At 40.1% G+C, this 16778-nt stretch overlaps 1 protein-coding gene across 14 annotated transcripts in view; it reads left to right on the forward strand.

The window, feature by feature from the left end:
- The window catches only part of FOXP1 (forkhead box P1), a 375887-nt gene that overhangs the window by 330182 nt on the left and 28927 nt on the right, over positions 1–16778 (forward strand). For all 14 annotated transcript variants that reach the window (XM_077858065.1, XM_077858076.1, XM_077858071.1 and 11 more), the window contains 2 exons: positions 1034–1121; positions 14439–14522. In XM_077858065.1, coding sequence (XP_077714191.1) covers positions 1034–1121; positions 14439–14522 — 172 coding nt within the window. The remainder of the gene's footprint in view (positions 1–1033; positions 1122–14438; positions 14523–16778) is intronic.

A 16778-nucleotide genomic window follows, 5' to 3' on the forward strand; every position in this document is an offset into this window, starting at 1 on the left:
AAAGTCCCTGAAATAGGGTAGCACCCTAAAGTCTTAAAAATCGGCTATCCCTCTTATTGTTGTTGTTGATGTTGTCGTTAGAGCATGTGATAATTTTACCTTAAGTGCAAATTTTGTTTGGGCCTAAATGTCAAGAAAATGTTCTTCATAGAATTGGAGATGAATCTCTCTTTACATAATGAAGTCTTTTTTATCACTAATAGGAAAGAACTGAGTTATAAGGATACAGGAATTTTCATTTTTAAAATTTTAGGCTTTGATTCAGCCCTCTGATTACCAGAGCTCTTGCGTATGGTAAAAGTGATTGAAATTTCAATTTGTTAGCCTTTTCCCTGTTGGAAAATCTATAATAAATAGTAAAAGGACCACAAGACAGGCATACACAGCATGTGGCCTGAATCATCTATAAACTGGATATCCAGACCATTAACAGTGAAGAACCCAGGCAGAGTTTTCCTTTTAAATAATTGTCTGCATTTTGTTCCCTCTCCATGGTACATAATTTGCATGTGTAGGTTCATGCTTCAGATTTTGTGTGTTTAAAGTTGCTTTTCCACCCTTTGCCGTTTCTGACATTCACGTTAATGCATTTCAACATAAGGGTGTGTCATCAGTTACATAAAACCCGTGTTCTTGTGAACAAATGCTCCTATCCAGACCCTGACAAATTAGGCTTCTGAACTCTCCAGAGATCCCTGGCTGTCCCTTTCTTAGATATCTACCCATCGAGGGGGTCTTAAATGTCCACCTCGACTTAATTGCTGAAATTTCCTTTTATTTATGTGTAAATGGTTATCTCTAGATGCCCTGCAGAACTTCTTCCTGGAAGACTTTTATTTCGGTGATAACAGTGTACTAAATTACGTGTAATGCCAGTATTCAGTGGTGGGGATGGAGAAGTGCAGGCTGTTCACAAATGGACTGTCCGCTGCGAACTAGACCCAACTAGTTGATGCTTAAACATCCTGGTAACTTATATTTTCCTTTTTTTGTTTCTCCATTTCACTTAATGATTTTCTATGTATTGTTGCAGACATCTCAACAGTGAGCATGCGCTGGACGATAGAAGTACAGCTCAATGTAGAGTACAAATGCAGGTTGTACAGCAGTTAGAGCTACAGGTAAAACCAAATTTATTTTTAATATTACCTCAGTATTCCTCAAATTCCAAATTTCTGTAGTGTTCTGAAATGAGTTCCTGTGTACTCATTATTGAATGGAAGGTCCAAAACTTGTTGTTGTCCTTTCTTTCTTTTCTTTTTCACTCTTGGGAAAGGTTCACCTTCAGCTCCTTCTTTGGAGCTGCTGCTCAGATGTTTCAAAGTTCTGTGCATCTCTGTGTATGCCTCGAACGCCCCGCTACCTCTGTGAGCTTTCCATCTCTCTCTCTCTCTCTCTTTCTCTCTCTCTCTCTCTCTCTCTCACTTCCCCTCCTCTGTGTCTTCTCCTGCAAATGGAAAATGTTCGAAGTTAAAAAAACTTGCACCTTATCTGTTGTTGATGTGAGTCCCCTGAGTTGCCAATATCGGTAAACTGGAGTTAGAGGAGCCAGGGAGAGAGATTGGAGAGAATGGATGGGAGTGGAAAGCACACTCGAGTGTCAGCAGCAAGTACACACAAACACACACACACACTGTCAAAAGTTAACATAGAAGCCACATGTGGATTTATTCCTCATGTTAATTTGTCACCTTTTCTCTCAGTCACTGAGAACAAGAGTTCAGTGCATACATTTTAAATATGCACACACATGCACACACCTGCAAACATGTTTTCAGATATATAATATATAATATGTATACATATTTTTATATACATATATATATATACACACACACATATATATATATAAAACCTAGTATTTGGCAATCCATTGGGCCATGTGGAGTGTATTTTGTAACTCTAGAAAATAAACTTCTGCCTATTTCCCTGTGGATCATAGTTGTGAGGAATGGGGGGCACTTTTTAGTGTGGGTTCTACTTCTTGATGTCACTTGTTGATGAACCACCATATTTTAACAATAATTCCATTCTTGGTATAATTAATAGAAAATTCATTTCTAAAAGTAAAAATTGGGTCAGAAATGGAGATTATTAAAATGTACAATTGCAAAAGCCTGACCCTGCAAACCCCATTTATGCAACCGAGTTCCAAAATGCTTTTGAGTGCTTGATGACTCACTGTGGCTTCTTCCTCTGGCTGGTTTAGTGTAGGCAAGAGGTTAGCCGACTAGGGGAAATTAAAACAATGTTGTACATTATATTGTTACCAGCCATCGAAAAGCCTATTTTGTATGCAAGACAGCAATGCCGAGATATATGGAGAGCCCTAGGCTAAGTACAGAAGATAATTACATTTGGAATTTTACTGAGTTAAGTCATTTACAGCTTCAAATAGTTGCAGAGAAAAATCAGCCAAAACATACTTAAACTTTTTGTTGTGACTTTTCAGGATAGAAAGGATTTTTTTTAATTAGTTAGCATCTTTTATGACAAATTACATTTTTTTAGTAAGATTGTCTCAAAAGTTATTTTCTTTAGCTAGTTAATATTTTTTCATTCATACTACAGATATGAACTTATTAGAACAGTAAAATATTCATACAGGCAAAGGGCACATCATAAAATCCCCAAATTTTTACGTAAGTCTTTGGAAACATCTTTAAATTTAGCATGTTTATTCAGAAGGAAAACAGTAGTGTCATTTAACTCACCCCCAAAGTTCACTTCTGATTGATGTGTAGTTAGCCCTTGAGAAATTGGTTTCAACAGAACTTTATGGCTCTTGCTACCTAAATCTTTATGTATTAGTGGTTATAAAGTGATTCAAGTTCCTGCATTTATTTAGTTGATAAATTCTTAACATTCGGTTGGAATAAAGTGTTTTTCAGAGTGTCACAGTTTGCCCAAGTAGGTGTTCCAGACTCCAGATTTGAGTGTGGGGCTGTTGTTCAATACTGAGGAACTGATTATCTGCTTTATTCATTATTCCTCACTCTCCCCAAGAGCTGGCAAGAGAAGGAAAGGAGTTAGACCATCAGTAAGTTAAGTGGTTCTCTGCTGGAAGCTTTTATGTTATTTTTTGATGGGTGTGGCCTAGGAGCATTGCAGACTATTAGAAGGATTCTTTGATTATTTTGGATTTCATTTATTCATAGATTTCCTTTTATTCTTTAGCCCTAAATCAAACTGAAAGTAGGGTTTTCAACTTGTGATAGGAATCAAAGAAGATCATCTGGCCAGAAGTTACTATATAGTAGTTACCTGTAATATTCCTAGTAATATTTTTGCTTGAGAGTTTGCTTTAACAAAGGAAGGGACAGGCTCTCTCTAAAGGATTTGGTTTCTTCAGAGGCCAAGGGAGTTAAGGTGATAGCATAATGCTTGCGAAGAGCAAGAGTTGCCAAACTGCAGATTATGAGCCAAATCCCAAGAGCTAACAAAGGTTTTCACATTTTGAATAATTTAGGGGGGAGAGAATCAAAATAAGAATGAATTATGTGAAATTCAGAATTCAGTGTCCATACATAAAGTTGTATTAGAACATGGCCATGCGCATTCATTGACACATTATCTATGGCTATGGCTAATGGCTGCTTCTGCACTAAAACAGAAGAGTCGAGTAGTTGCAAAAGAGTCCCTGTGGCATGCAAGGCTAAAAATATTTACTGTCTGGCTGGCTCTTACAAAGTTTGCCAAACAACCTCTGTTCCAGAGAATTCAGAAAACCCATTTGCATCACATTATGTAACAGCAACTTTTCCCCTTAGGTTCTGGGCTATCTAAATGTCTCCTAACCCCTTCTTACTTCTTCCTTCTTCACTGTGGGGTCTGAAACCATTCTAGTCACCGCACTGGTCAGGTTTCCCCAACGGCAGCTTCACATAACAAGTATTTGTCCATCTTGGGGATCGTGGAAAGCAGGCTGATGGATATTCATTTGTTTATCTGTTTAGTTTACCAGTTTGTTTAGCACACATTATCCAGAGCCTGTAACATAGCAGGAACTTAGCCGAAGCCAGTAAAAGGGTGGCAAAGGTGAGCTAAATGGTTAAGGTTGCCTTCCTGGTTCTTATATTTTAAAGGAAAAACAGACTGTAGATAAATAATTTTCCAGTGCTGCTATCCTCTTCTTGGGTAGTGCTAGCTGACACTGATGGGTTCCTGAAAACACCAGAAACATGCTCAAAAGAGAGTTTCAGTGCTAGAAAGGAACCCAAGCCAAAGCAATTTTATCCATTAGATATTGTCCAAGCAGATGAAATATATAAGAACATGTTAACTGTTTTTAGTTATTAAAGAACGCTCACCCTGAGCCAGAACTGAGAGGTCAAGATTAAGATGGAGTGTCTCTGGGTGGCAGACTGGCACAGGTGGGACAGTGTGAGACAAGGTACACTTCAACCCACCAGCTGTACTCATTGTGGGCTTCCTCTTCCTCTTGTGTTCAACATCTCCATGTCTGTACTGTCACATTTGCCATTTCTTGTACCCGTGTCTAAAATGCACTTTTTAATGGACTTAACGAACAATTGCTGTGCCCATAGAACCTGAATTATTGGGGAAACCAGGTCCCTGCAGCGGCCCAGAAGGAGTTTGAAGAGGTGTTCTCATGCTTGAACAGCCTCTCTCTTATTGCTCGTAGGCATCATCCCCCCATTCTCTGCACAGCACACTGATGAATCATCACCTCCTCTAGAGAGGATGCCCTGAGCATGACCGTCCCCGTGACTACTTCTGTTTGCCTTAAAGAAGGCATTCCCCAGACCAGGAAGTACCTGAACCTCCAAGTATATTATAGAATTACCATTCATTAACTTGAATTTGAAAAACAGTTGCACAACTTAGCACTGCAGGAGAGAGCCATCAAAGATGCACAGTAAGTTCCCCAACGGTGATCTCTATATTGTTGGAGGAGCAGTCTCTCCCTACCAGCCAGACTCTCAAGGCACTTCTCTGCACAGCATTTTAGGTCTCTGGCATTTACATCTGCGAGCACAGTCACATGTGTGCCCCCATTAGAAAAACAAACCCAATAATCTCAAAATGGAGCTTACATCATAGACCAGTGGAGGTTCATTATGTCTACCCTGGAGCATCACTGTGGAAGGGTTCCATAGGAGACAACATAGGGTGTTGTCAGCTAGCACCAGACATGACCATTATGAATGAAACCCACATGAATGATGTCCATTTCTAGTCCCACGGATCTAAACCCCAGAACCCTTCACTCTGACCCAAAACAGAAGCCCTTGTGTTTCTTACCTCCAATGAACCTCTCCTCAAGAATTAGGTGGAAAACAAGGGGATCGTGGCTAGAGATGCTTCCTTTCTTGGCGCTAAATCTGCGTAACGCTATACTGGAGTCACACGAAAAGCCTTCATGATTCCAACGTTAAGAGTTAGGGCAAGAAGGCAGAAATCACGATGATGGCCATGAAGTCTGACTCAGGCCCATTCTGTCAACATCGTGTATAAGATGCATGCGTATTGTTTTTATTTCAGTGGGAAGTTACCACAATATGTAATGCATGTTTTCCTATTAGTGGACCCATTATGTGGAACTTATTAACAAAATGGTTAATTGATGTCTCATGTTACCTCCCATTACTGGTCTCAGAGGAAAGAGGGGTTGAAAAGACATCTTAGTGGCATTCTTAGCCTTTCTGAATATTTCTAACCACATTTTACTGTTAGAAAGACAGTTGTAATTTTTGACATCGTAGCAGTGGACTCAATGGTGGTTAACTCCATCTGTTACCTGGAAGCCCAACATTGTAGAGACTTTGTGTGCACTGCTTGCACTGTACACATAGGTACCTAACATCAAGGTAGACGGACATCATGGTAATCATTTGGGTGCAGAACATGACTGTTTGAGGTAAGGGAATATATTTTAGGATTTTATCTGTTAGACACTTTCTTTTGACAGAGTCTTCTGGATGCTGTGCAGACAAGAGGATAGGTTAGAGCTGGAGGGGGATGATGTTCCCACAATCAATATGCACGGTGTTTTATAGGTCATGAAATGTGCATGTGCTTGCACACATACACACACACACACACACACACACACACACACACATAGACACAGAAGATAGAGGAGCTGGAGACACAGGATGTGGAAATAGTTTGCCCACCCAGATGCCATGGGCAGGAGTGTAAGAAGGCAGCACCTGAAGCTTCCTTGATACTCTGAGCACCAGCCAGGATGGCCTGAGGGATTTAAATATTCATATTAACCTAGTTACCTAGTTGCCCAGGTTCACTTAGGTGGGAAATGCTTCTGAATTATCTCAACCCTTAAGCTGTGAATGAGATGGCACAAAAGTTATCTTAGGGACTAGGTCAGAATTCCACTCTGGGAAAAAGGAAAAGCATCTAATTTAACAGATAAGGAAAAGTCTTCTGACAGATTTCCCTCTTCAGAAAGCTGAGACATTCATGGAATAGATAAATTTTTCTGACTAGATATATGTTGGTTTTAATGATCATGTGACCTTGCTCAGTTGTCAGAACATCCTCCCTGGGTATGAAGATGGGTTTTGAGTGAAGAAAAAAAGCATTGGAGACCTGATGTTTCCTCACATCCACAGCTCAGCATGTGTCAGGGGACAGGGCTCAGGACAGGATTCCTGCAGTCCCTCAGCCTACAGACCCTTTAGAGTGAATATTGAAAGCAGCCAAGAGGAAAAAGAGCCAACCAAACCAATGGAGGTTTGACCAGGCAGGAGGGTGGGAGTGATGGGGTGGGACCTTTTGTCTTTAATAATTTGATTCCATTCAGTCACTATTTATCAAGCAACTATTGTGTTCTGAGCACTGGATGCAGATAAGCAAGGCAGCCTCTTCCTTCCTGTACTGTGCAGCCTGGCAGTGAGGGAAGACTAGCACGTCTTTAATTCCACACCAGGCAGAGTTTCTCAGAGGAAGCACAGGAGTCGTTGTGGAGCTGACCCGGGAAGGGGCAGGAGCAAGTAGATTCCAGGAGGAAAGAGCCATTGAGGGATTTGCCTTGATCGTAGTATGAGGGAGCATAGTGGAAGAATGTATGTTCGTTCTTGAAATCATCTCTCTGTTCCTCAAGAAGTGGGATGACCAGTCTCCACAGTTTGCTTTCCTGAGACTTGGGATTTCCAGTTTCGAAACTGGGAAAGTACCTGGCAAAGGGGAATGAGTTGTTCACCCTGATGATTACTTTGCATCCATTGGCTTTGGAAGAGAGCTGTCTAATGCCTCCTGTTCTGCTTGTAATTTATAAAGGACCTGGGAAGCCATTTGAAAAGGTAGTTATTGAGTTCCTACTAGATGCCAAGGCAATCCTAGGTGTTTCATACCCCTAACTTCATTGACTCCTCACAACCCACCTGTGAGTAGATACTTCCCTGTGTCCTCAATCCTAAGAGTTATTTTCTTAAAGGAAAAACAGAACTTTTGGAAATCAGTATACATCAGACATCTAATGAGCATGTGCCTTTCTTCTCTTTCGAAAAGGTGTTACTAAGTCACTGATGACCTTCACAGTTATTGGCTTTTTGAGTCAGAAACAATTCTCTGTGCCTCTCCTCTCACAGATGAGGAAACTGAAGTTTACAAGGTCTAATTCACTTGTTCAAAGCCAAAGGCCTGAGATTCTAGCCCAGCCTGTGTAGCTCACGCCTCCTTTTGTATGGCGCTGCCACCTGGCACTTTTCATGCAGGGTCATCATGGCTCATTGAGGTTCTGTGTATTACCCCAAGGCATTGCAGATCACTGGGTTTAAAACCTGCCTTGTGAGGCCATGCCTTTCTCTGCCCCTTGGAGCTCCCTCCTCAGCAATCCATGGCAGCTAGACAAGGGTGGAACTTAGTGACATAGGAACCCCTTGGAAGTTCTCTAAATCATCTGCACCAGGAACTGTAAGCTCCAAGAAAATGTCAGGAGGGAGAAAAGTGTACAAGTTTCAATAGCAGAGGGAGACATTAAGCCTAACACAGATCAATTACTGTAGGGACTTTACGTGTGATCACTCTACCATTAGCATTACTGTTTGTAATCACACTAGCTTCCTGGACTTTTGCAAATATATTATCTGTGATGTGTCCCACTTTGGGCCCCTCTAACGCCACTGAAGGCAATACTCAGGACCGTTCTTCACAGCAGTGGCCTCACAGAACCTCCTGGACTCTCCCTGAGTAAGCTCAGACCATGTGGGGGAAGAAGTTCTAATGGCATCATCGCTGCATATTGTCACTGCTTTGTGACTGGAGCCAAGAAAAAGAAGAGGGGTTCTCTGGGTTTCTCACTTCCATGTTCCCTCTTTGAAAACCAAGACACTTATTTTTCATAATTTAAAATCCTGCTTAACTCTGGGAGCATTAGAATTCCTAGACTATGACTGAGTATTAGTGTGCGTCTGCTTTAAATGTCAAGAGAGTCTTTAATAATAACACGTAAGGAATGTTAAGATGGTGATAGAATACAATAAAAGTAGGGAAATTCTTCCATTGGGGTGAAATGAGCCATAGGTTGCCTCCCACCTGAGAGCTGTGGTTGTGTTAAAGAAATCATTTATAAGTTTTCACTGGTGCTGAGCTTTGAAGGCATGTGAATGACCATAGCTTGATACAGTGGGTCAAAAAGAACTCTGGTAACTACTCAGTTAGGTAGAAGATTTTCATTTTCCCTCCTTCTAAGTCGCTATTTTGTTTTTTGTTTTTTGTTTTTCCCCTTGTTTTTCTTCTTTTGATCCTATGTATGGTAGAGACCCATGGAACTGGATGAGCTCTGCCTCAGTCAGTTCTGTTTGGATCATCATTGTATATAAAATGAGACAGTCACTGTCAGGACTTCCTCAGTCTATGGACAGGAGTCTTGTCTCCCCAAACTAGTGCATTAATCCCGGACATGTTGGGGTCCTTATTAAAACTTTTACTCCCACATTCCCTCGCTTGGCATATTGGGCTTATTAGCAGGTTTGGGTGAGACCACAGTCAGTTAAATTTGGGATCATCATCATTGTACAGGAATAAGCCCAACTTCCCTGCCCCTCAGTCAAGTGGCTGCTGAAACTCCTCATCTCACCCTGCCATGGAGGTTCTGCATCAGTGGTTCAGTGTAGCAGATGGGAAGAGTGGCAAAGATCTGTGTTTGCATTTAGCATCCCAGGTGCATCTGATAGTCAGGCATCCTGTAGCTGGAATTCTAGTTTCATCTCTGCCCCTTCCCAGCTCCATGATCTTGAGTAAGTTCACCTATTGAGCCTCAGTTTCCCCAACTATAGAATCTAAGAGTAGGACTTAAGAGGATTTGAAGTAGCCACAACAGTCTTTGCTTCTGTGAAATCAAGTGAGTGACTTGGTCCTTTCTTCTCATCTGTTCTTGGTAATTCTAGCATTTTTACGCATCCAGAATCCTTCATTTGTTTCAGATTTTGTTTCTCACAAGTGAGAACCGCCAAATTGGGCTTAAAATGATTAGTCCTCCAGACAACATATAAAGTGATTATGTTAAATGAACCTAAAACCATGTTCCCTTTTCTCTGCTAAAAGAATGAGTTTAATCTCCTCAGTTTTTATCTTTGAAGACCTTGAATGGAGATCCTCGCCTTGGGCGGTTATCAGAGTGTCCGGAGTGATACACACGTTCCAGTCTTTCACAGCCAGGACCAGATAAAACACCATTTGAGGCCATGGCTAATAGAAGAGGGGATGACCTATATCAGCCAAGGGGAGAAAAAGCATTTGCCTAGGATGAGGGAAAGAGACAGTGAGAGTCAAGGAAATAAATCCATAAGCAATGGGCTTCATCTTTCCTACAATTTCTGTTTCATTCTTCAAAACATCAAAATTATCTCCCAATCTAAGCCACCTGCAAACTACACAGAACTCCTGTTACATGGACCTGGGTTCCAAGCATACAGTCAACCAGTAGAAGTCTAAATAGACTAGACTGATGATCTAACTTTGCTTTAAAGAAAGTTAGATATTTTTGAGCATCCATAAAGTGCTAAAAGGCTCTGTGCTAAGCCTGTTATGTGCAAGAACTTATCTAATCCTCAAAACAACCCTTCAGAGTTCAGAGATTATTATTCCATATTTAGAAGAAGAAACTAAATACTTAAAAAGGTTACATAATGTGCTCAGAGTCATAGAGCCAGAATTTGAATCCAGTGTATTCTGATTGTGGTGCCCACGACCTCCATCCATTTTCACCCTGCTGTCTCTCCAAAATTGAGCAGCAACCTGCTAAGAAGCAAACACTGTACGAGCAGGGCCCCTCAGCTGTTTGGCCCGTTGGCATTCTTTTTATATCAGATACCCGCCCCCTGTATCCACCAGGAAAGTATTTAGAGAGTAATTTCTGAGAGCACAACATAAGAGATTGTTTTAATTTGCCAACCAAATTTTTAGTTGACCTTTGGTGTACATTTCTCATCCTCCTTTTCTTTGCTTTTCATGGGATTCAGTTTATGAGGAAATGCTGGAATATATACTTGCTAATATTAAATGTTTGTATTGTCATATTATAATAATGAAAAGATGCCGTGAAAATGGATAGGGATGCTGAGCTCATGGAATGATGGCATAAAAAGTAATAAAGAATCAGAAAGCTTTTCGAAGGGCCAGTGAATATTAAAAATGCAATACAGCCCAGCCCCTGCAGAGAGAGGATATGGTTTTAATAGGTGTGAAATATTAGCCTTTTTTGCCTAAAACAACAAGAAGTAAATTTGGCAGGTGTTTTTCCCCCCTTTAATTGTTAAAAGGGTTTGTGTTAGAGGTGATCAGCTCACTGATGGTGAAAATCCAGAACCCATCCAAGAATATAGTAAGTTCTAGTTAGCACCCATCAAACAGAAACAGAAACTTGGATTTTTGTCTTTTTTCTGTAACCTTGCACATCATATGTTAAAAAAATAAAAAATAAAAAGCAGAACTAGGACGGTAGAATTGAGTGCAACTTGGATTTTTGTCTTTTTTCTGTAACCTTGCACATCATATGTTAAATAAATAAATAAATAAATAAATAAATAAATAAATAAATAAAAAGCAGAACTAGGACGGTAGAATTGAGTGCAAGGCAAATAATGACCCGGGGTAATTCTCAAAATGGACAATGAATTCTACGTTAATATTCTCATGGAAAAGTGAGAAATTGTCTCCCTTGGCAGTAACCTCCAAGATTTATGGATGTGGGTGTGTGTACAAACTCTAGGTGTGTGTTTGCAACATGGTGTTACTACATTTGACCAGTAAAAGGTCAGCACAGTAGACATCTGAATGGAATATAGAGGTGATGATTCCTTTTGATGCTGGGAATTTGGATTTCCTTCTCCTGTGTTGGTTAATTGCTGCATCAACAATATTTACCCCCAAATTAAATCACAATTAATATTCATCAGACTCTTAAGTAAATATCACCTCTCACCCTTTAACTTGTAATGTTTAGTGCAGCAGAGTACTTGTTTTTAAAAAGAATAATAGATATGCCTTCATGCCTTCTGCCCCATGATAACTTTTAAGACAAAACATTATTTAAAATTCTAAGAATATTTTGGTCCTAACATCAAAAAAACTTAAAACACAGTGGGAAAAAAAAAAAAAAAAACCCTACAGAAATACAAATAACTGTTGAAAAATGCCATTGCTAACATTTTAATTGTTCTAACCGAGCCACTTTGGAAAACTAAATTCCTTTGGCATTATGTGTTCAGAGCATCTTTTAGTTTGGCCGTTCAATAACTTACTAAAGCACAGAGGATGAATAACGTAAAGTGGCTCCTAATATGGTATCATTTTCATTTCCTGTTTGTTGAAAGATAAATGCTAACACTGTAAGGCTTTTTTTCTTCCTAATTTATTCCTCCCTGTACCACAAGGGAATAAAAAGGAAAAAAAATCAAATGTGATATGGCTTGAGACTGAGTCATCCAGCCAGGGATAAGCCGAGAGCTTTTTCTCTCTTGCTTTCCTACCTTTTCCCTTTCCTCTGTCTTTTCTCAACTGCTGAGACACTCCTTCCCCTTGGAAAACACCTTGATTTGAAAATGTCTTATTTGACTTCTATTTTGGAATAATACAGCTTACAAAAGATTCATATTTCTTTTTTTTAAGATTATATTTTTGAGGGGCGCCTGGGTGGCTCAGTGGTTGAGACTCTGCCTTTAGCTCAGGTTGTGATCCTGGGGTCCTGGGATCGAGTCCCACATCAGGCTCCCCGCAGGGAGCCTGCTTCTCCCTCTGCCTGTGTCTCTGCCTCTCTGTGTGTCTCATGAATAAATAAATAAAATATATTTAAAAAATAAATAAGTTTTAAAAAAAAAGATTTTATTTTAGGGACACCTGGGTGGCTCAGTCCATTGAGCCTCTGACTCTTGGTTTCAGCTCAGACCACGATCTCAGGGCTGTGAGATTGAGACCACCATCAGGCTCCTGTGCTCAGTGGGAGTCTGCTTGAGATTCTTTCCCTCTCTATCTCCCTCTGCCCCTTCCCCTGCTTACACTCTCTTACTCTACACCCCCTCAAATAATACACATGTAGATAGGTAGGTAGGTAGATAAAATCCTTTTTTTAAAAAGCAATCTCTATACCCATCGTGGGGCTCAAATGCACAACCCTAAGATCAAGAGTCACACACTCTACCAACTAAGCCAGCCAAGTGCTCCCAAAACTTGATAATTTGAAGACTTAAGGTTAATTATGTGACATAGAAGAAATCAGCCCTTCCTCAGTTGAAAGGCATTATATTGGACAAATGGTCTATAAAAGTGCTGATCTAAGACTCTCTCAGTGTCTCTCTCTCTCTCTTCCTGTCACTCACCCATTCATTAATCTCTTCATTTCCCCCAAATTCCACAGCTCTTCTCTTAACTCTATCTTTATCTTTTGGAGATATACTCCCCACTGACTTTACAGAGGTATTTATTATCATGCCTGTCAGCTTCACCATAAGCATCTTTGCCATAGACCTCTTTGCCACAGTCATTTGTACCACAGAACTAATTGTCCAAAGGCAATTTGGCCCTAAGAGATTAAAATAATAATAATAATAACTGACAATATGGTTTGACGGTTTAATTTCATTTCTCCATTGACACAGTACTTCCATTTTTATGTTATATAAATCTTGGCCCTCATAATGGTGTATACCGTGGCACAGAGTTTCCAACCTACATGTCCCATAGAACTTTGGAACGCCTCTCAGTGGACATGTGACCATATGCCAAGAACAAGCAACAGTGTAGAAGGCTTTCACAGTGCCATACAGAGCTCAGTTACAAACATGTATCCTGGTATTTAGAAACTGATACCTCTCGTAATGAAGGAGGAAATGTTTTTGATAAAAGAAAACGTGCAGTGCTGAATGAGGGTGAATGAGAGTAAGAAAAAAAAAGTAACGATACTCTGAAAAAGTGCTTCAGTATAGTCTACAAAATAAAACCCGTTACTTGCGCTGTATGGCCATCATTCCACACTGTACACTTTGAATGAATTCAAATGTTTTTTATTCACAGGAGAAGGCTTTTTGTTTTGTTACTCATTTTTTATGTTTCATTTTTTCCTTTTTCAGGAATGCCCCTCCCTCATTTGTCATGATTGTATCTTTTATGGTAAAATTGTCTTATGGCCTATGAGTTATGTGCCAAAGATGCTGGTGGCAAAACTACCTAGATTTTGTCTCCCCAGCTGTCTTGAATTATCAAAAATATCATTAGGTTAAAACAGTTCAGGGCAAGCATAAAGTATAATCCAGTAAGTAATATTCTGAGTGCCTACAACGTATATCTGACTAGGAGCTTGTATGCCTTCAGAAGATAACTTTTTGTGCAATGAGAGGACTTAACTTTTTTTAGGATGAGATCAACACATAGTAGGTACTCATACATTAAATAACTGAATGATTAAGCTTATTCTGCATTCCTTTGGATATGAGAACTTGCCATCTCCTGGAGCCCCGTGCAGGCCCTGCCAGTATTGCTCACCAGCACGGTGCTGATCTATGCCTACCTGTTAAAGTTAGTTAGAAGTTAATTCTGCATAAATGTATCCATGTGTCTAAGAGCTTTTCCACAACCACAAAAGATGAATTTTATGAGTTTTTAGCTACCTCACTCGTTTTCCTTTGGCTTCCTCATGAATAAGATTGGCTAATAGGCATGATTCACGTTTTTGTCTTTTAGCTGTCTGTGTTACATGGGACTCCTTGGTGCCAGCAGGTCTAGAACTTCCCAGTTAAAAGCTAATGCATCTTGTGTTGAGAAATCTCACACTGACACCTCCAGTTACTTCGAGTTTGGCAATGGCTGTGTAGATTTCAAAACGATTAAGCAATGAGAAAGATTTTGTCATGTGCAATGGTGCTATAGTTTAATTTGGAATATGTATCATTTTGGATGTTAAAATAGTAATGCATCTGTATTCAAAGAAATAACAGAGCATTTCCTTCCCCCACTAGCTTGCAAAAGACAAAGAGCGCCTGCAAGCCATGATGACCCATCTGCACGTGAAGTCTACCGAACCCAAAGCCGCCCCTCAGCCCGTAAGTACCAAGCTCTACACCAAGGGGACAAAACCCTACAGTATCTTTTCTCTGCTTCCTCACCTCAAGTGTAGGAGGCAGGACAGCCTCCTCTGGCAGCTGTTAGTATTGAAGGATCTGAGTTGAGTTGACTGTTTCTGGGTATCTTTTATGAAGAGAGCAGTGTGTAGGGCACTTAAGAAGATAGAGGATGATACAGAGCCCTAGCCATGAGGCCCAACAACTAGCTCTTCGAGACAGATGACTGGTGCTGTAGCAGGGTATGAAAATATATTATGATAGGTCACTGGGAAGAGGGAGAAAAAAATCTTTCCAAATGCTCTGTTTTGCAGACTCCATGGTCTGCAAAAGACAGACCATGGAGTCAAAAGAAGAAGGCATTTCAGCCTGGGTTAGCCATGAGACAGAAGGTATGAGAAACAGAGTGAAGGCTAGTCCAGTCTAACTGTAACAGAGGAAAGAAACAGAAAACACACTCTTGGAATAATTGGAGGCTAAAATTGTGGAGGGCATCCAATGGTTGTTAGACAGTTAGAAGTGAATATTACTCTTTTTTTTCAGGTGGGAGATCAAACACCGTTCACTGAAATTGCATTTAACTTTTAGGAATCTCCTACTTCCTGCCTTGTTCCCTTTTCCTTAACCTTGAAGAGTGCCATCCAAGCACAGACAGTTAATATCGAAGCAGAAGGATGGTTTCTAAACCCCAAATCCTGTCTTGGGCCTCATTCCTTGCTATAAATTGATCGCTTTAACAGTTGTATTTCTCATATACTTATATTTCTAAAAATCTCCTTGTAGCTTCCACTGATTATTCAAAATGGAGAGAGTGCTGTGCTTCTTGATTTTTAAGATTTGTAAAATTTAAAGGTACACTGCCTTTATTCGATTTTGCTTGGAGTCACTGTGTGAAAATTAATTGAGCGTTGACAATCTATAGTTAGTACCAGCAATTTTAATCAATATGCAATGATGCAGCGTAATGGCAAAGTATTGGTTTATCTGTTTTGACTGATTTTTTTCTATAAATAAAGCAAACATACACCCATATATGTATGATTTATGGTGATAGAAATAAAACGGAGTCAGACTATTAACCCAGCAAATATGGTAGCCTGCCAAGATGCAGTTGGCAGACAAAATTAATGTCTGAAACAGAACACATTACTGAGATATAGGACATAAAATCATTAAACACTTTGCGCATCCATTTTTACTAGGAAAGAACCCTTAGTTTCCATGTGTTTTGCAGTAAATGGCTAGAGGACTGAATGTGTAGGCTACCAAAAAGAAAGGGAAACAAAAACCTAGGCTGTTTGATATTGTGAATCCACAGTAGTCAGCTGTGCTGTTTGTATTGCCTTCATCAGCCCCTCCTTCCTTTAAAGGAGGGTCCTTGGGAATAATAGGAGCCCAGCTAAACAAGTTGGTAAGACCTGGAAATGACTTGATGGAGTTCTCCAGTGGGCACAGCCAATTGCTAGGGGAATCGATTACCTTCTAAACTCTGGTCACACTGCTTTGTTTGAGATGGGATTTTTTTTTTTTTTCCCCAGGATGAGGAATCTGAGTCTTTAAACCTAGTAATGAGAGAGAGAAAGAGATTATCTCCTACTTCCTCCATGGATTAAAAGCAGTGGATAGAATAATGTGTGGACTCCAGACTCTGGTCTAGGATGGACTCATGTTGTTGTATCTGGGGCTCCTTGGGAGGAGGAGATACGAAAGTGGAGTTGTGAGACCCCATGGGGTGCTCAGTAAGTGATGGGGCCAAGTGTTGGCAGGAAGCGCCATACAGGTACACCTACATAGGCCACAAAAGGATCATTGGGAATCTCCATGAGGACCAGTGTGAAGCAGCCAGTAAACAGGGAAAAGCAGTCATGGGGGAAAGGCACAGGGAAGGAAGGTTTGTCTTGATTAGTATTAAAAAAAAAATGTTTTACATTCTAGAAAATTATAACTTTGAAGGGGACCTCCTACTAAATTTATTTTTAACTGTTCTATTGAAAATTCTCTACCACTAGTCAACATTATCTCTTAGTAGCTCAGCACAGTATTTCTTTATTAAAAGAAATAGGCACGAATATTTTTGACTGAAAAATTAATAGCTTTTGAATTCATACACAGCAGGTTTTCTTTTGCAAAGAAGTCCAATATCGCTGCACAGCACTTCTATAACCATTTATTTAGTGTCCAAGTCAAACCTTTGACAGCTAGAGCAGCGCTACAAGCCAATATAAAGAACTCCAAGAT

Source organism: Canis aureus, chromosome 19 (genome assembly GCF_053574225.1).
Source record: "Canis aureus isolate CA01 chromosome 19, VMU_Caureus_v.1.0, whole genome shotgun sequence".
Lineage (NCBI taxonomy): Eukaryota > Metazoa > Chordata > Mammalia > Carnivora > Canidae > Canis > Canis aureus.